Source organism: Tarenaya hassleriana, unplaced genomic scaffold, assembly GCF_000463585.1.
Source record: "Tarenaya hassleriana unplaced genomic scaffold, ASM46358v1 Cleome9, whole genome shotgun sequence".
Classification (NCBI taxonomy): Eukaryota; Viridiplantae; Streptophyta; class Magnoliopsida; order Brassicales; family Cleomaceae; genus Tarenaya; species Tarenaya hassleriana.
The window spans coordinates 3,768,496-3,787,420 of NW_010971389.1; the positions used below are offsets into that span (position 1 = coordinate 3,768,496).

Sequence of the window (18,925 nt, forward strand, 5' to 3'; positions counted from 1 at the left end):
AATCCAAAATTTATTTTTAAATCCTAGAAATTTTAAAAATGCAACCCTAAGTTTCTATCCGTCAAATCCTAACCCTAATACTTCAACTCAACATCAAAGATTTCCAAAATCCAACAAATCTCACAAAAAAAGAAGTAGTCTACCATGTGTTCGTCTAACTCCGCAATTTGCATTTGGTTTTCGGTCTCCATTGAAGATGCCGACGAAGATGATTATTGGGTTGATGTTGAAGCCAATTTTTTGTTGTCTTCTCCGCTTCTTCTTCTTTGAATCTTAAAAGAGTTAAAGAAAGGGAGATTCTGCAGAGAAATCAGACTTACATCTGCAAGAAATCGGCGGTTTTGAAAGGAAGAGAGAAGAGATGCTGTGAGTTATAAGTGAGAGAGGAACGTGGGTTGAGCTAGGAGAGAGAAGATAAAATAAATTTTTTTTAATTTTTTTTAATTCAGAGGGGGAACTTTTTTGTCTTTATATATTTATCTGAGGATTTCTCTGTCTTTTTTAATGTTCAATCATTTTTTTTTTAATTTAGGTTTTGAAGGATACAAAGAAAAGTCCTTGCAGCAGTCAAAGGGTAGATTGGATATATCCCGTAATGACGGAGAATATGAGACTTACATAATTACGTTAAACAAATAAATATTTATTTATTAATTTTAATGTGAAATATGCATAAGAATCCAAGGATTTAGCTTTTGTCGTGTAGTGGTGTGCTTTTTAGTTGGGGCAGTTTCTTTTCGCATGGTCTGGAAAAGCCCACGGTGTCATTTAATTACCAGTGAGTGCCACGAAATTAATGTAATCCGAAAATGCCCTTATTCTGGACCTGAAAATGTGGGAGTGCACGTGAAAGCCAGGAAGTAGATAGGGGTATTTTTCTAATTAATACAGGAAGTTGGTGGCCGCATGTCTGAAAAATGGCAATCGGAGAATTTATTTTCCTATAAAATTATTATATTATTAAATAAAAAAACGGTTCAATGATGAATCACTTCTAAGTTCTAACCAAATAGCACAAGGATTTTAATTTTGTTACGATTACAAAATTCTTTGCAAATATTTCTATGGAAAATATTAGAATTCGATTTTATGGTATTTAATTAAATTTCAAAATAAGTATAATCAACCATTTAATTTGTCTTTGGAGCTCTTTATTAATTTGAACTTGGTATAGATTTATATTACCAAACACCAAAAGTTAAATTCTCTCATTAAAATATCAGGTGAGATTTTTATGATTATGGTTCTATGTTGTCAGGTAAAAACTCACCCCTTTTAGCAATTTTTGTTAAAATAAAATCAAATCAATGGTTAGGCGTTTTCATTAATTGTTTGACATGAGTTAGAGAGCAATCAATAAATGAATTGGAGATATATCTTGTAGATGCCTTACCCAATGTCCGGATTATAAATATATTTTAAAATGAATAAATTGATACAAATATATTTTGTTTTTTTTATAGAATTATAAAATTTATTTCAATTGGTAGGTGATCACGTTTAAAATGTTTTTTTTTTAATTTTAGTTTTTTAGATAATTAAAATTTTAAATCTAGTTCTTACACTAATTTATTTTTTTTATTTTCTCAAAGAAGAAATTTGTGCTTAAGTTCGAGTTTCCAAAAGTTGTGCAAGAGGAAACTAAGGCCCGGCCCAGCCCAGCCCAGCCCAACTCTATTGTAGTTGAGCGCATATATATATGTAGGTTACACGTGTCATCATCTTACAGCGTTTGCAACTATAAGCGGTAATTTTTTATCCTACGTGGCAAAATATATATTTTTTTCACTTTTCTGAGATCCCGCGTGTCAATCTGTTTTCATATTATACGTTTTTTTAATCTTTGAAATTTGGAATATCTTTAAATTCAAATAAAAATTAGGCAGCGAAGGAAAATATCTTCTCATTTCCGTCAAACTAAAACCCTAACGTTCAAAGGTAACTCGCTACTCGCGTCGTCTGACTCACTCGGACCAAGTCACGCTTGTTTTCGCCGATTCTCATCGATTCTCCTCGTTTTCTCTGTGGTAGAACTCGCAATGAAAGGCGGTCAATCCAAATCTGAGGCCAAGAGCACTGATACGAGGTAAGTTTTCCGCATCGTCTTCTTCGTTTCTGCGTATCTGAGATCCATATACTTCTGCTTCTTTTTCTGGGCTTCTCCGATTGTTTTTGCGATTTCCATCGATTTTCAGGCTGAAAACACGCGGTAGAAAAGCTGGAAAGAAGGCGAAGGATCCTAACAAGCCAAAGAGGCCTCCGAGTGCTTTCTTCGTCTTCCTGTAATTCATAAAGCTCCTTTATCGCGTTTTCCCTCTGTGATTACTGTTTAGATGTGTTTCTATATTCGTTGATCGTTTTCCGATGTCGGTAATCGAAGGGAGGAGTTCCGACGGGAGTTCAACAAAGCAAACCCTACGAACAAGTCCGTCGCTGCTGTAAGTATTTTCGCGGGATTCACTATCTATGGACAAAAGCCATGTCTAACCCAGTTCAAAATTACGATCCGAGTTTATGAGAGAGCTAATAGGTATCTGTTTCGGCTTGGATTTGCAAATCAGGTTGGTAAGGCTGCTGGAGGTAAATGGAAGTCCATGTCAGAGGAAGTGAGTAGCTCTTCTTGTGTTCGATTGTTTTAGGAAACGATTTCGTTCCACGCTCTGATTTTGGTTGTATGAATCAATAAAAACAGGATAAAGCTCCGTACGTCGCAAAGGCGGAGACTAGAAAGAGTGAATATGTTAAGAACATGCAACAGTACAACAAGAAACTGGTAATATTGATAGTTTGCTTCTTGAATTTATTGTCGGGAAAATTATGTCTTCACCTTCTGTTAGTGAAACAGTCTTATCATTTGCTTTTGCTTTATGCTTTTAGGCTGACGGAGCCAATGCAGCAGATGATGACTCTGACAAGTCCAAGTCTGAAGTCAACGATGAGGAAGAAGGGGGAAGTGAAGAGGTTGGCTCGGATTTGCATTTTGGTTTGGGGGCTACGTTGATTGATTCAGCCATATATACTCTCTGTTCCTTTTGGTATCTGATAAGAGAGCTTTCTTTGGTTTCAGGAGGAAGATGATGATTAGGATTTGCTACAGAGGGACCCAGATGAAGATGGATCAGCAATTTGTGTAAAGTTGCTTAGATTTGACCAAAAGAACCTTAGATCGCATTTATGCATTATTTTTAATGATGTGAAGCTCATCTGCTATGACTGTGGATTAGGTCAGTGGTATGGAATAGTACTTTCCTCTGCTTACTGGGGTTTTATATGTACTTAAAAACCTTTTCATGACAATGGATCTTAGTTTGAGCTTCATTCTGGTTATGGGAATGGTGGGTTTATGTTACTAATTTCTAGTTATGGTCTTGATTTATATCATCTTGCTCTCCTCCCACCTTTGAGGAAATGTGGTTTGTGGTCTTTTACTGTTGTTTTTTTCCTGGGAGAGAATGTTTTTGTTTGTTTGGATCGTATATGCCGTGTCTGTTGTTCAGCAGTTGTGTTTTGTCATTTTCTGGGAGTGAGCACTGAACTGTTGCTTGGTGATTGGTTGTTGACTTTCTCCTTCGAGATGCCTTTTTTGTCTTTTCGCTTATCGTTCGTAATGATGGAATAGCCATTATGCGTCTATGTTTATGTTGTCTTGTCTCAGTCTGTTCTCGCCCCCGTTTCGTTGTGGTGTTGATAATATGGTTGAATGTACATCTTTCGGATGGCATTTTCTTTCTTCCTTTTCAATGGTTTGCTTTTGTGAAAGATAAAAGGTAAGTTTTTGTATAGTCTATTGGGTATTGACCAAACCTTGAACCCCACCAAACACATATTTGGTTTATTCATTGGTTAATCTAAACGTGTTCGTCATCAGGTATACAAAACTCGTATTCATCAGGCATAAAGAGCTAGGGTTTGGAACCCTGATTACTGTGCTCAACAGCATTCAACAACTCCTTCGCCGTCGAGGAGAATGACTTGGCAGTGTCTTCCATCTCCGTGGTTTTCAGGCTTATCCCCTGCAACATTCCGACAAAGGTTTTATCAACCGTTTGATTGGAGTACTACAACTTACAAGAGTTCCCTTGACAGACAGTTTACCTGCAGCTTTCTCAAGTTGTCTTGTAGCTTGCTCTCCGCCATCCTCGCAGCTCCCACTTCCTGCACAATGGGAGACGCAGAATGAATTCGACCCTACTGAAAAGTCGTTGCACTGAAATGGGAGCAAAGTTTTTTCTTTTTTGGGAAGGCTGATTGTTTACCCCGGATGAAGAGAATCCGTATTTCTTCTTGATTTGGTCGACCGTGCTGGCTTTCTCTTCGTTGCTTGCGCTCTTCTCGTTCTTTCCCTTCATCTGCTTCAGCTTCCCTGCAACATTCATCCTCGTCTCCATCAGTACCACTCCCCTACGGCCATTTCGGGATGAATGTATGCAACTGACCTTTGAAGGAGTTGAATTTGTTCGCCAGTTTCTGCTTGTTCAGCCCAGATAGTATTCCCTGTTCTTTGTGCTGCTCCGTGTGATCCTCCAGGTCGATATCATCTTCACACGCAAAGGAACGAACCCACAAAAAAAAAAAAGATCGGAACAAAACCTAAACTTGAACAGCACATTTACTTCAAAGGTACACCAGCTGACCAGACCTATGTCCAGCTCTGTCTCATCCTCAACTGGTCCTGCTGCTTTGATCTCTGGATTCTCAACGTTCCACGGGAAATTAGCTGTCGAGAATATTTTGGACAGCTCCTCGACGCTTTCCTTGGTGTCTTCTGTTTCCGTGTCAAGTGTCCGCTTTGATTTGCCCCCGAAGACGGAGCCGAATATACCCTGCAGCCAACACAGAGATACAAAACGATCTTTCCATCAAAGGAATTCTTGCAAAAGGGATGGGGGATAAGGAAAAACCCTCCTTCAAAGTGCCTCTCTCTCTCTACCTTCTTTTCCTTGGGGTTTACAGCCACAGACACAATATCTTCACGATCAGCAGCAACGCCCTTCCTGTAGACTTGGCTGATGGACTCCAAATGCCTGTGGAGAAATGACAGTTCAAATAACTATTGGTGGGTTGCATGAAATGCGTGAGACAGATGATCAGAGACAGAGGTGCGTTAGCTTTTACCTAAAGGTGTCTTTTTTAGGTAAAACTGAGGCGACTACAAGTTCCTGGTCTCCGTTCACCTGCAAGGAGAGGGGAAGATCATCTGGAAGCCTTGAAATTTCCAACTGGAGTACTTTGCAGTGTGTTCTAAAAAGTACCACGACTAAATCTCCGTCCCAAGAAGCGCATACTGTAGTCTCGGATAACAAGTTCGGTTTAGGAGAGGCGTATGTGAAGCCTCTAATGGATGTTTGCTTTAGTAGGGTGAGCTCTGGTAATGACCTGAGAGATCAATAGAGACAGATTCATGAGGTTAGCTTGTGAATATGCTCGGAACATTATAAAAATAAGAAAGAACAGACAGGTTTCACCTTATTTCAACCATGCCATCAGCGAGAACCAGCGTGAGGCCAACACCGGAAGCACCACAGAAAACAGAAGCCCAGCAACACGAGGAGGAATTGAATTTCTTCTTATGAAGAACCTTCTTCACTCCCTGAGGTAGTAACCATAATAAGAGAAAGGGGAAAGAAAACAAGATACTGACATAACCACTGGACATAAGGTAAGGTACCTGGACAAAATGAGTCAAGGAATAGACATATATAGCTTTCTCTGAACAGATCAAAACATAAGGCTGCTTAGGAGGCGTAATCTCCTCGACTGGGTCCGAACCATTTGCTGTAGAATCATGCCTCCCATCTGCACAGACATGAATTACGATCTTAAAAGGCTCGTATCGTTTAGCTTTATGACATATTGACTGAAACAAAAAGGGTCAGGACCAACCCAAGATCTGCATGAACAGAGCCTTGAATGGTTTCTTAGGCTTAATCATGTTAGCTCCCATCATATTTCCCGTGTCACTGTCGAGAGCAAACACTGAAGAGTCCCTCATTGCGACCACCAATACGTTCTTCTCGAAGCCTTGCACACTGCAAATATCAAATTGCAAGGAGATGATTCCTGGGCAGATATCGCTTGCAATATGTTTTTGGTATAACACGGTTAACTCCTCTACGTCAACTAGAGAAACCTGCAAAAGTGATTCATGTTACCACATAAAATCAATTTTCACAATGCTTTATCAAGGAATCATGACAGGAGGAGGAGGAAGAAGTTCAAGCTCACATGTCCTTGATCTGATCCAACAGCAAGATGTCTCGAGGTTTGGCTTTTCTGCAGGCAGGTTATGGAGCCATTAAGCTTTATATGCTTAATGCTCTGGACAATATGGTTGTTTCCTTTCTTTGTACTTCCTGCAAGGAGAAAAATCGACTCAGGAGGAAGCCCGGAAGCAAAACATCAAGTTCCAAACCATAAGTGCACTCTGAATAAAATTAAACCAAACTTTATATGGTTATGCATACCTTGGAAGGGAATGAAGCTGTTCTCTGTAGCATATGGCTCAGGCTTAAATCTATATAAGCAAACCTGCATAGGTCGAATTTTATTAGAAGGCAATACTTGATGAGCCTCCATGGCTTACATTACTCAAGTCCTTTACCATTCCATTCTGATTTCCAGAAACAAGAAGACGGGTGTTGCTGTCATAATGCAGAGCTGTCAATGCTGTGCCTCGTGAAGAGATTTCTTGTTCAGTCTGCAAGGGAAAAAAAAAGCTCGACAACAAAAGGCAAAATGGTTTCCGACTATTTTATTTGCATTTGTGAAACATCCTAAACGTTACCTGCTCTTTCAGGGACAGCACAGGAATGAGAAGTGGACAAGACATGTCCCAGATACTGATTGTTCCATCACTGTGCCCTGTGATGAAAACGTTCTTAACCTTTGCGAACCCGGGAAAGTGTGCAGTGCTCGAACGAGTTCCTTCTTTCAGAACTGTCTGGAAAGGAAGAAGCGGGGTCACATCTTTCATCAGCTGGACATAATCCTGCATCATGAGAGTCACAAAGCCAAGCCTTTCACTCGGATAGACCGGAAAAATAGGCATAATACACTTAAGAGAATGAGCTCGTTCTTTCAAAAGTTAAAGAGTACCTCATCTGAAGGATTCAGTATGTGTGGAGGGTTTGTGAGGAGTATGGCAGTAGTAATGCTAGATTCCGCAAATGGCATCTTAACCGCTATCTCCTCCGGGAGGGAAGGTGGGGACTTTGATTGAGATATGATTAGATACTTCTCGATCATAAAGTCGTCATAAGCATAGACACGCCCGGACTTTCCAATCACAAGCAGGTATTCCTGTTTATGCTTGATTTGTTCGTTGGCATCCGTTATGATCTCCATATCAGCACAAGGCTCTGATGCATGAAGCCCCAGTTTAATCGTACGAGTTTCCGTGTGATCATTCAGCAAAACCACCTGTCCCAGGTCATCTTCTTCATCTCGTTAGTTCATAAATAATCACTCCATTATTCTCTAACTCGGTTGCTAGGCATGAACTTACCTGCAACAGGTTTGAGGATAAACCCATGGAGTAAAGCCTACTGGCTTTTCCCTCTCCATAGACCCATTTCAGAGAAGCTATCGGAATCTTCTCAGACTTGTAACCGAGGTTAAGCTTGCAAATCGGAGAAGGCTGAGTTCCACTCTCTGATGAGCATTCACCTTTCGAAGGAATGCTCCATATAAGGATATCCCCGGTACTGTATCCAACCGCAACTCTGCTTTCGTGAGGGCAAACCCAGCAAGCGCTAGTCGCTTTCTTCACATCTTGATGCTGCACCGACTGGATCCCGTGTCCTCCCATCTTCAGAATAGGCTTGCTTTCGCTAATGTCCCACAGAGCTATAACTCCATTTCCAAACACCAGCAGAATCCTGCAATGAAGAAACATGTAGTTATTGCTCCCATGGCGAGAAAGAATATTCATACCAATCAACACCGCAAAAGATGGATTGATATTGTACCTCTTGCCCTCTGCCATTGGCTGCAACAGAATGTTCACCACTGCAGTGTCGCCGTGAGCTTCAACAGGAGATCCTACGGGGGATGAAACAACAGTAACGTGTTGCAAGTTGAAGAAACGAAGTTTTATAGGTCTGAGAAATGATTTATGGATTCGGTTTTTTTTACCATTGGAAGCCAGATAAGGTATAGTGTAATCCATTTGTACGACCTGACCAGAATCCTGTTCAAGCCTCAGCACTGTAACATTACCTGAGGCATCTCCGACATAACTGCAAACATCCGAGTTCAAATGCCTTGTCATTACAACCAACTGAAGAAACTAACCTTGAGTTAATATAGATGCAAGACCGAGACTTACAAGTAAGGAGTACGCTGCATAACTCGAAAAGATGTGATTTCCCCGTTAAAAACGTGAACATGAGACACAATCTTCCTTTCTATGTCCCACACCTATACGATTAACTTCTTCTTTAGACAAAATCTGAACTCTTCCTTTTGTCACAACAGACGATTTTGTCAAGAAAACGAGGCAATACTTTACCTCGATCTGGTTCTTGACATTGACATTGAGAAGAATGCCTTGGTTGTGAACAAACTGAAAATTCAGAAGAGCAATGAGGGCAGGAAAATCGGGTCACTTCATGTTATCATATTCAACCACAGGAACAACGGAAGAAAGTGACAGACCTCGAGAAACTTGCTTGAGGATGCTTCTTCCGACACAAGTAATGCCTGCGAATGATCTTTCCCGAACAGTTTGATTCTACCATCCCTACGATGAAGCCAGAAAGACACAAAATCCCGAGGAGATGAATACGAAAACATACGAAAAGCTTCACATGTAAGGGTATAAATATAATCAAGCCTTGCCTGGTGGAAACTGCAAGAATCTTCTGAACCGGATCATAAGCAAACAAGTGAGATCCGGTCGGGATCCCATATTGGAAGACGACACGTGGCTCAACGTCATTGGCTCTCAGCCATTCCGACGAGCTTCCTCCAGGCTGCAGCCGAGTAAGCAACGGTAAGAATCTGCAGGTTACATAGTCATGTTCTATCCTAAAAGGCTAAAACTACACACACTCGCATGAAGAAACCAGGATCAGTCATCTGGGAAGATACCAAATCGATTCATTTCGACCGGAGTAAACCGGCCGGTCCGGTTCAAATGTGGATCAGTGCTTCAGACAAAGACACTGCATAATCGCCGACCCTCACGTGGGCATGTTTCAGGGACTTAGATCCAACTCTGTTCGGTACGAAACGATGCATTCTTAAATCGCTATCAACGATTAAAAATTCCAAATCAGATGAATATTCAAGTAATTTTTTTCAAATTAGGAACCTGATAGATTTATGTCAATGTAATTAAATCTAATCAGAATCTAATTTTGTCGATAACTATCATCTTCGGACCAATCGACACCCACAAGTTTCGGAAACTGAGTGTGAGCGTGACCCGACAAAATTAACCAGTTAATTGTCTAATCCGACCGTAATATACTCGTATTCTGTACATCTATACACTTTCAATTTCAAGCCCCAGAAAGTTTTTTATCCCCCTTATTGAAACTCTAAACCGGATCCAACTTCGATTTCCACGAACTCCAGAATTTCGAAAACCTGAAGGACCTCTTGGAGAAACTCAGACGAAGCTTTCCATCGACCGCAGAAATTGATCAAGGAGGAAACGAAATTCAAACAAGAAGGAACGGATCGAAGTTCCAGAAACCGGCAAGACACAGGTTTCAGAAATCATAGTACTGTCACGGTGTTACCTTCTTCGTTGCCTTCTCGACGAACTTCTTGACGAACATCTCCTCGAACCGCCAAGTGATCGACCGAATGATTCGAATCCGGCGAATGGATCAAATGAACAGTAAGCTTTTGAACTGATGCCGAGTCTTACGGAGGATTCTGCCTCGACTCGTCCGACTATGGTGTATCTCCTTGTTCGTGAGAGAGAGAGAGAGAGTTGCCAATGCCAAAGTAACGGTTGAGAGATGGATTTTATAAAATGGCGACAAAAACCAAAAAACCGTTTTTAATATCTTTTGGGTACTTAAGGCAATGATCATTTTCCTTGGGTACATGCAAAGTCAATTTCGTATTCAACATATATAATTAGATTTATTCTAAAAATGGAGTGGTTATAGTTTTATAAATTTAATTACTTGCATATACTAATTAAAATAAATTTTTGGTTCAAAAATAAATATTCATTTCAAAAAATTAATCCACCAAAATTCCATGCGTAACCTCTTTAAATCCAATCATGAAGACAGTAATACCACATGTACTCATATGTGTGTGTATATATATAATGCGTATACTAGCAAACCCTAGTTTAAAAGATGGTGTCATGGTAATATCTACAAATTAAAATTTACAAAAATAGGGAATTGTTAAAGATGTTTTTCGCTTTCATTTCATTTTTATTTCTGTAGCAAAAGGAGCATGATCATTCTCTTCAGCCTTTATCTAATAAAGAATTCGGCATTCAGTAAAGAGATGTCGTGATTAAGGGCCATATCCCCTTTCTTTATACAACGCAAATTCATGTTCTTGAATATACTGATTTAAGATCGAACGTGTATATATATATATATATATATTTTTATTAGGACCTATAAAATCCAATTAAATTGAATAAAAAATAATCATATTTAAGTTAGCTTTGATTAGATAACACTTTTCAAAATTAAGTTATTCAAGTTGAAATTGGATATAAGATTAATTAAAAATTAATCTTATATGTCTCTAAAATTACGAAGGCAACAAAAAAAAAAAAAAAAACGATAAAACCACGAGTCCTCTTTTGACTAGTCAAATTTTACACATGGCAGGGTTAAATTCACGTGGGCTCCACTTTTGAGTAGCGTGGCGACATATGAACCGTCCGATTTTATCTGAAAACAGAGAGAGATTTACGCTGGCTTTTTCTGTAGGGTTCTATAGTCACCGACCGCTGACATACATACATATATATATATATATATATGTGAATGAAATTAGGATAATATATATAAAAGGAGTAAAAAAAAGTTTTGTGGATATGGTTGGATCGTTCGTCAATATATATTGAACTCGCCGGATTAAGTTCTCTTTTTGTATTAGGTGGAATTTTTTTTTTAGTCTTTCGGTGGATTATTTATGTATTGACGTTTTTCCAATCATATGGAGCCACTTGGGATCAAGAATTTATCATACCATGATTTAATAACAAAATAAAAAAGATCACATAGTAAAATATATTATTTTTTCTCAAAATATATTAACAAAAAAAAACATCACATACATACATATGTAAATCGTTAAAATTATGTTAAGGATCCGATCGTATATGTAAACAAATGGTTGGATTTGTTCTAACTGATTAACAGGCTAACAAAAAATCATTAAAATATAAATTTTAAATAGAATTTATTGATATTCTAATAAAATAATATAATCTGTAAAATAAAATAAAATTGTCCATGTTACTTTGCCTAGAATATAATGTTTGATTATCGATCATTGTGTTTATGGACTAAAATTATCATTTAGTTATGACAGTTTAAAAAAATCTGAAAATGTTATACTCCATATCCGGTTTTAGAGATGGAATTGTAAAATCAATCAAATTTAATTTGAATTTTTAAACCGAATTGATTTGAAAGATTTTGACAAATTTAAAACAGAATTATAAATAAAATATATTTGTTTTGGTTTTATTATATATATATATATATATAATTAATATTCCATTTTTATCATTTATATAAAATAATTTAAATATAAAACTCTTGCGTTAGGTTTTGCTTTTTGTTTTGTTTTTATATACAAAGTTACAAACAGCAGGTGTATGGTTTTGTGGGGTTGTATCCCCGCAAGAAGCCCATTTGTATTCACTAAACCAAATTGAGCCGAAAATATTATGGTAACTATAATGTGGACTTTTCAAATGTTAGGCCTCATTTCTTCGACCCATTAATATACTTGTATACATTAAATTATATTTTATTTGTGTTTCCCTCCTCGTTAGATAAGTTTTTTGTATAGTTGTGATTAGGGTGGACAATTTCATTTTGAAATAATATGTAATACGTAATGAAATCCAACGAATATAATATGTAAATGTATTTAAATCAGTATAAAAATCAATTTTTTTATATAATTTTTAGACTAAAGTAATTTAATCCGGATAAAATTAATAACACAATGGAATGAAAATATTTTTTAGAAAGTGAATATTTTGAAAAAAAAAATCAAAAAATTGAAGCGAATTGCATTTAAACAGAATCAAACTAAAACGAGATGTAGAAAAACAATTAGTGTAATTTTTATAAAACAAAAACAAAAAATAGGAACAAAACATAAATATGGTTACAACCCAAAATACCAATCAAAGAATTCAACATTTCATTGGAAACAATAACACATGATTTTGAAAAAGAAGAAGAGGTGCATTTGTGATGAAATGATGAAAGAAGCCGCAAGAAAAGACCTTTTGAATGAACGACTTTTTAGAGAGAGAGAAGTGAATGAGAGTAGGTAGGGTCCATTTTTTGGTTATAGAGTTTGTAATTATAAGACTTTGGAGTATACATCATATCATATTATAATAATGTTATGTTAAATTCCAAAGTTGTGCCTGTCCCCTTTGGTCTCATCATGTTTCTGTTTCGGTCCCCCCCCCCCCCCCCCCTTTTTCCATCCCTTTTTTATTTTTCATCTTACTTTTTCATTACAAAAACCTAATCATAGGTTTTGATATAGGAATGATTTAGGTGACCTATGAAATTTATTTGTGTAATGAATTTGGGTTATGATTTGTTAGCTATTTCTATTACGAGTAGTAGATTTGATTTGGCACGAGTTTTACGCATACGGTCGAAAGGAATAAGAGAGTTCAACAAATAGATAATATTCTATATATTTATATTCGTATATTATATCAAATATTCGAATATAAATATAGAAATGGTAATTTAATTGGTATCTGGATATAAGAGAATTAGTTGGATCGAAAATCTATTAAATCTCTTAGTTATAAAAAAAGATAATATTCGATATCAAAATTTAATTCGTACGCGAATGTGGAAATCAAAGACTATTAAAAATAGATAGAAAATAACACAGAAGGGAGTGGAATAAAATTTAAATGTTCATGAAAAATATGCATTTATATCCCTACATATGAAATAACGAAGGTGTTACATTTGGGTCGTTATAAATAAATAAAAAAAGATTCCTTCGTAAATCCACTATATATATATGTAGGTAGATAGAAAAGTAAACGGGTCGTGAGTTGAAGAAAGGATTCGGAGCACATGACAAAGGGATCGTTCCTATCATATATTTAAAACATAAACATAATAACATTATTTATCATGTATATATATACGTATGTGTGTATATATAACTACGATATCATACATATAATTTTATGTCATATATTATATTATTATATTATATAAAAGAAAAAGAAAACGTGTGATGGGGTCATTAGCTTTACAACTAAATGACCCACTAAGCCAATCCTCATGAGTTGTATCATTCCCTCTTTGCTTTTCCATTATTTCCCCGCCTCCTCTCGTACCCAACCATTAGTTTCCTTCATCTCTTTCTTAAAATATCAACAATTATAGATAAAAAAATCATAAAATTATAAAAAAAATCTAAATAAAATATATAAACGTTTTTATACGGAAATGATTGATAATTATATATGTATATATATATATTGATGATATTTTCTCTTACAAATATACTAAATTATTTTTGTTCAAAAATAATTGTCAAATAAATGATTGATAGATTTTATAATGGTTTTTTTTTTGTAAAGGGTACTAACCCAAGGTGGGACTTGAATATAATGTTTTTTTTAATAAAAATAATATTTAACTTTATAAAAAAAAAGGAGAATCGAAGGAGAAATATAATAAAAGGTATAATGAGGAGTTAGTGTGTTGCAAGTCTAGAGACGTCTCAGTTTCCTGCAAAAAAAAAAAAAATCTAATAAATTTAAGCTCTCTTTTTTGCATTATTTGAAAAATGTCAATGCAAATGGATTGGTCTCACAAAGAAAATAAATTATACCAAATCAAATTAACTAATGGATATATTAAAAAAAAAACAGCTTTGTCCTCTCTCAATGTTGTTCAGTTTTGTCACAGGGTCCAAGAGAATGTTCAAAAGGGTTTTTGGGAACATGGACAAAATAAATCTTGATAATTAATTATAAGATTAATAATATGATTAGTAATAATAACAATTATACTTTAACAAAAAAAAACAATGATAATAAACATAAACAATAAATTAATAATAAGGGGTGGGATGATGTCCGTTCATGAGCTGGTCGTTACGTGCTTCGTCTTAAGTTTATAAGCTGTCTTTTCGAACGAATTATTGCATTATTTTTCTTAATTATACTTTCGATTATTTTAATTTATTGCTTCAACTACTCTTCTTCTTCCTCTTCCTCCTCCTCTTCTTTCCACGTTACAGGAAAACGAGTATGGAGAACTCTGACGAGCTTCGATCCGTTTTCTAAGTTTTCTTATACTCTCTCTCTCTCTCTCCCCGTTTCCGTCATCTGGGGGCGTTTTCTTCTGATTTCGTGCTTTGCCCTTCTCTCTCTTCTTCCGAGATCGCCGGCCCTTATCTTTATTCTTCCTGGGTTTCGCGTTTCCTCTGGTATGATTCGATTCTCCCTCACCTATTGCTGATTGAGCTTTGCATTAGCGGGTTCTTCCTCTTTTCGGGCCGATTGCTCGATTTCTTGATGGTTGTACGAAAATGGGATTTTGTATGATCCCTGCTTTTTTTTTCTGGGCCATAGGCTCACTCTTGGATTGCTCGAGATTTCCGGGTTTCTGATTGAGCATCCTCGTGTTTGCGTCTATTGTGATTGTATGGGTTCGGTTGTCTCGATTTCTGCGGCGTAAGCTTTTGGTAGACATTTGTTTTGATCGAACAGATGAAGTTGAACTGATCGATCGATCGATCGATCCTGAAGGTTTACCTGCTAATCTGGTTACCGTCGCCACTGTAACACAGTTTCCTCTGCATCAGTTCTGTCCGAAAAGGACATCTTTCTTCTGTTCATTCTGTTTTCAACTACACCCTCTGTCTTATCGTCTGAATTTTCTTCTCTTCAGTTCATCACGCGAGTTCCTGCTTTCTGGGTTCGTAACCAGCTCCGGGTCATCAATTTAGTTGCCGGAGTTGACACTTGTTGCCGGGTTCTGATCATGTTCGTCCTTCTGCAGGACTCTTTTTGATGGTTCGGATCGAAAGTTCTGTCGCCATTATTTGATTTTTGAAAGAAAAAAAAAAAGTTTTCTCGGAGATCCAGTGGACAAAGAATGGGGGGTTTGTTGCATCTCTTCGATTTTCATAGCAACGACTTCGCCAAGAAAGTTTTCCCCAGGAAGAATCGCGATGAAGGTGAATATCTCTGTGCCCGGTGATGATATTACAGAGATATTTTCATGGATTTCATCCTATTCTTTTTGTCATTTTTCCAACTGTTCCGGCAGATCTGGAAGCTCCCAGGAACAGTCTCGAGCTTCAGGTTGAGAACTTTCCGGCATACAGTGACATGAAAGACACCAAGGTAATGCTGTTAACTTCTCTGTTCAGACAAGAACTCCTTTTGAGTATCTGAAGTTGAAACCCGGCAAATGATTCGGTGTAAAAGTCATCGTCTTCCTTGGATTCTGAATGGTTTTCAGATGAGTTATGGATTCGAAGAAGAATGGCACGAGAGGAACTGCTATCCTATCGAGGCTTCGTTGAAGAAGCACATAGCCGAGGAGCTCTCGAAACGTTGTTCGTCCAACGACAAGCAAAACACTCCGAGCATAGTGGCGAAACTTATGGGAGTCGATGCCCTCCCTGAGAGAGCGAGAAGAAGTAGAAAAGGGTGGACTTCGGTTACCGCTTTTGAGGGAAACGGAACCGAATCTTCCAACTTGGAGAGATACGAGAGGCCAAAGCGTCGGGAACATCCTCAGGAAGAGGAGTTGCAGAGGTTCAAGAGAGAGTTCGAGGCCTGGCAGGCTATGAGATTCAAAGAATGTTCTAGAATCATTGATCCGGGCAACCACGGGAATCTGCCTCTGATTCAGACAGAACATAAAGTCTCGGAAGGAATGACGGGCAGAAGCGGCTTGACGGATGGTTTCAGATGTGATTCTGGGCTCGTGGTTCACGACCAGAAGGACAAGCTTTTCACAAGAACTAGAAGCTTTGGCCGAGAGTTTAACCTGAAATCAGACCGAGCTCCTACGAAGATTGTAGTTCTAAAGCCCGGTCCTCACAGATTTTACGACTACGAAGATTCGTTAACGACATCGTCAGGAACGATGGACGGGAGCCGAGGAAGCATAGAAGATTTTCTGGAGGAGGTGAAGGACCGTCTCAAGAGCGAGCTACTCCATGGAAGAACCCTCAAGAGAAGCTCAACCGTGAGGGGAAGCGGGATCGAGACTCCTTTCAGTGAACGGCCTTTGCACGAGGATGATGTTGATGATGAGAACAACACGAAGAAGACTGTCTGTATCGGGAGGAACAATCATCTTCCTCGGTCTGAATCGACCCGATCTTACGCGGGTGAAGTTCAGTTCAATGCATCAGACTCTCCCGAATTCGTAAGTAGAGATACAAGGAGGCTCTTGGCAGAGAGGTTGAGGCCAACCGTGTCAGATATGGAGAGAAGGCTGAAAGAAATCAGGGAAATCTCGAAATCGGATGAACAAGAAGACACGAGAAACCGATCTCTCGGGCGTGGTAATGGTTACAACGATGTCAGAGATCAAGTTTCTGGTAAGAAAGATTCATCGCCGAGAAATCTTATCAGGTCATTATCAGCTCCAGTTTCCGGGACTTCATTCGGCAAGCTTCTGTTAGAAGATCGGAATGTCCTGACCGGAGCACAGATCAGGCGAAAGCACGAATCAGCGGAACAAGAACCATCCATCGATCCAATCAGGAGGAGGAAAGAGAGATTCAATCTCAGAAAGAAAGTCTCCAGCATCAGATCAACTCTTAGAGGAAAGATCTTCGGTAAGAAAATACGTTCAATGATCGAATCAAATAGCTTCGAGGATGAATACATCAAAGATTTCGTCACTGGCTCAAGATTCACAAGCTTTTACGACAGAAACGTAAGATTTTTCTCGACCTCTATCACATGTTTTTGTCGATTTGTCCCCGTTATCTAATCAAAAAGCCCTTCTCTCGATATCCTCAGGAGAATTCAACGGAAGTGCCTCCGAGCCCAGCTTCAGCCTGCAGCAACACTCCTGATGAGTTCTGGAGGAATGTCGATTATCTAAGCCCGGTTTCGACACCAGATGTCAGTATAGCCGATGAAAACGGCTTTCCACGAGTCTTCAGAGATATCAGCTCCAATCTAAGCGGTACGGAAAGTCGGAATATTCGTTCTTTTTCCTCTGCAACATCCGTTTTCTCGGAGTTTCACGTAGTTTGTCGAGTGTTTCGACTAACTTTTTTTGCTCTTTTTCAACTGATGAAGAGCTGAGAAGGCAGATTAACGAGCTGGAATCCGATCTACGAGAGGATACCCTTGTCGAACAAGAAGCTAATCATGAGCCTGAATCCATCAATATAGCGAATCCCGACAAAGCATTCGTGAGAGATCTACTCGTAGCTTCTGGTTTATACGACGGAACATCGGATAGATCATCGTTATCCAGATGGGATCCGTTCGCAAAGCCGATACAGAAATCTGTTTTCCAAGAAACAGAAGAGAATCACAGGAAAACAACGAAGCTGAACACAGAGAACGAAGCCACGGGAACTAAGGCCGAGACAGATCACAACTTACTGTTCGATCTGCTGAACGAAACACTGGCGATTGTGCTTGGACCTCCGGTTTCAAGATCCAGTTTCAGGAGAAAACTCGTGAGCTCATCTGGTTTGGCGCCTCCACGTGGCAAATACCTAGTGGAGGCGGCATGGCAGGTCATGTCGGAGTACTTGAATGCTCAGACAGAGAAGCCTTGGTGTTCATTGGATGGGATCATAGCCTGGGATCTGGGAAGCAGTCCATGGAGTGGTTTGATGGATGAGGAAGTCAATGTGTTGGGAAGAGAAATTGAAGGTCTGATAATGGCGGATCTTGTCGAGGACCTCGTCAAGGATATGCAGGCACAAACTGTGTTTTTGAGACATGTTAGAGAGATCATCGTATCAAAAGACTGATTACAGAGAGGGGACACGATCTGGGTTGGCTTTGTTTGGCGAATCAGTTCGAAGGGTTTTTTTTTTGGGTGTGTTGATGTAAATAGGGTTTCTTCGGGTGGTTTCTGGATCTGTTAGAGGTTGAAGGTATGAAGGAAAATGAGTTTTTACAGAATTTGTAAATGATTGCTTGCAATGCAAGAAACCTAGAATTCGATTTTTATTAAAAAAAGATTTTAAGAATTTTGTAAATTAATCGCTACTTTCTAAAATTTAATAAGACTATTCGCAAACAGAAACAGAACAGGGGAAGATCGGCTTGAACCTGAGAAATCTTCTGCGATGGAATGGGACGATGATCGGAAGCAACCCAGTAGCCCCAACACTCTCCTCATCCTCATGGGATCGACGTCAATGGCGGCGGCGACCGGCTTCTGTTCTGTCTAATGCGTACGCTTGATATAAGTGCATGGGATGAAAGAGTCTTAAAAGCATCTCTCTTTGGGCCGAAAGCTAGCTGTCGGATTTGATAAGGGGGTGCCCTTTTTATTGGATCATCCTTGCAAGGGTAAGATGGGAATTGATGTCCGAAAGCTGCAACCTTTACGACCATATTGTCCAAGATGAACTCAAGCAGCAGACTTGAAGAATTTGCATTCGAAACTTTAGGGTTCTTATGGTTCGTGATGACCATGGTTTTTACGTTTTATTTTTGAAATTTCACCGCTCTTCGACCCGACTACATCCGGGTCACTTCATGTTA

The 18,925-nt window shown here is 38.5% G+C and overlaps 3 protein-coding genes across 6 annotated transcripts; 2 read left to right on the forward strand and 1 right to left on the reverse strand.

The window, feature by feature from the left end:
- The first annotated feature begins 1,889 nt into the window (after window positions 1–1,889).
- LOC104804293 (high mobility group B protein 4-like) lies at window positions 1,890–3,349 on the forward strand. Its single transcript, XM_010528543.1, has 8 exons — window positions 1,890–1,938; window positions 2,032–2,086; window positions 2,196–2,282; window positions 2,381–2,438; window positions 2,562–2,606; window positions 2,693–2,773; window positions 2,878–2,961; window positions 3,068–3,349. The coding sequence occupies exons 2-8, from the start codon at window positions 2,040–2,042 to the stop codon at window positions 3,083–3,085; spliced, it is 420 nt and encodes a 139-aa protein (XP_010526845.1). The 5' UTR covers window positions 1,890–1,938; window positions 2,032–2,039; the 3' UTR covers window positions 3,086–3,349.
- Window positions 3,350–3,792: 443 nt separating this feature from the next.
- On the reverse strand, window positions 3,793–9,973 carry LOC104804294. The gene is made up of 24 exons (XM_010528544.1): window positions 9,747–9,973; window positions 8,839–8,972; window positions 8,656–8,740; window positions 8,510–8,563; window positions 8,327–8,418; window positions 8,134–8,237; window positions 7,968–8,040; window positions 7,505–7,877; window positions 7,096–7,419; window positions 6,785–6,988; window positions 6,602–6,697; window positions 6,465–6,528; window positions 6,226–6,353; window positions 5,884–6,130; window positions 5,669–5,796; window positions 5,466–5,590; window positions 5,253–5,376; window positions 5,116–5,174; window positions 4,931–5,024; window positions 4,640–4,823; window positions 4,437–4,538; window positions 4,257–4,363; window positions 4,096–4,155; window positions 3,793–4,013 (listed from the first exon to the last, which is right to left on the reverse strand). Exons 1-24 carry the CDS (start codon window positions 9,783–9,785, stop codon window positions 3,903–3,905), a joined length of 3,111 nt encoding a protein of 1,036 aa, XP_010526846.1. The 5' UTR covers window positions 9,786–9,973; the 3' UTR covers window positions 3,793–3,902.
- A 4,437-nt stretch (window positions 9,974–14,410) lies between these two features.
- Window positions 14,411–18,381, forward strand: LOC104804295. 4 transcript variants are annotated; one of them, XM_010528550.2, is made up of 7 exons: window positions 14,411–14,649; window positions 15,114–15,140; window positions 15,225–15,402; window positions 15,495–15,571; window positions 15,690–17,123; window positions 17,210–17,378; window positions 17,495–18,381. In XM_010528550.2, the coding sequence occupies exons 3-7, from the start codon at window positions 15,321–15,323 to the stop codon at window positions 18,181–18,183; spliced, it is 2,451 nt and encodes an 816-aa protein (XP_010526852.1). In that variant the 5' UTR covers window positions 14,411–14,649; window positions 15,114–15,140; window positions 15,225–15,320; the 3' UTR covers window positions 18,184–18,381. The 4 variants fall into 4 exon arrangements, with proteins under 4 accessions (XP_010526852.1, XP_010526851.1, XP_010526850.1 ...); XM_010528549.2 differs by having other exon boundaries at window positions 14,411–15,140; XM_010528548.2 differs by lacking the exon at window positions 15,114–15,140.
- Window positions 18,382–18,925: the final 544 nt, after the last annotated feature.

What these genes read in the sequence shown, in the direction of transcription:
- LOC104804294 (XM_010528544.1), bottom strand. Translation starts at nt 9,785, where the DNA reads ATGTTCGTCAAGAAGTTCGTCGAGAAGGCAACGAAGAAG. An exon ending in TACTGAATCCTTCAGATGAG is followed by an intron (nt 6,989 to 7,095) that starts GTACTCTTTAAC and finishes CTCATGATGCAG; the next exon opens with GATTATGTCCAGCTGATGAA. An exon ending in TGAGACAGAGCTGGACATAG is followed by an intron (nt 4,539 to 4,639) that starts GTCTGGTCAGCT and finishes TTGCGTGTGAAG; the next exon opens with ATGATATCGACCTGGAGGAT.
- LOC104804293 (XM_010528543.1), top strand. Translation starts at nt 2,040, where the DNA reads ATGAAAGGCGGTCAATCCAAATCTGAGGCCAAGAGCACTGATACGAG. An exon ending in GCCAAGAGCACTGATACGAG is followed by an intron (nt 2,087 to 2,195) that starts GTAAGTTTTCCG and finishes ATCGATTTTCAG; the next exon opens with GCTGAAAACACGCGGTAGAA. An exon ending in CGAACAAGTCCGTCGCTGCT is followed by an intron (nt 2,439 to 2,561) that starts GTAAGTATTTTC and finishes TTTGCAAATCAG; the next exon opens with GTTGGTAAGGCTGCTGGAGG.
- LOC104804295 (XM_010528546.2), top strand. Translation starts at nt 15,321, where the DNA reads ATGGGGGGTTTGTTGCATCTCTTCGATTTTCATAGCAACGACTTCGCC. An exon ending in GTGACATGAAAGACACCAAG is followed by an intron (nt 15,572 to 15,689) that starts GTAATGCTGTTA and finishes AATGGTTTTCAG; the next exon opens with ATGAGTTATGGATTCGAAGA. An exon ending in TATCAGCTCCAATCTAAGCG is followed by an intron (nt 17,379 to 17,494) that starts GTACGGAAAGTC and finishes CAACTGATGAAG; the next exon opens with AGCTGAGAAGGCAGATTAAC.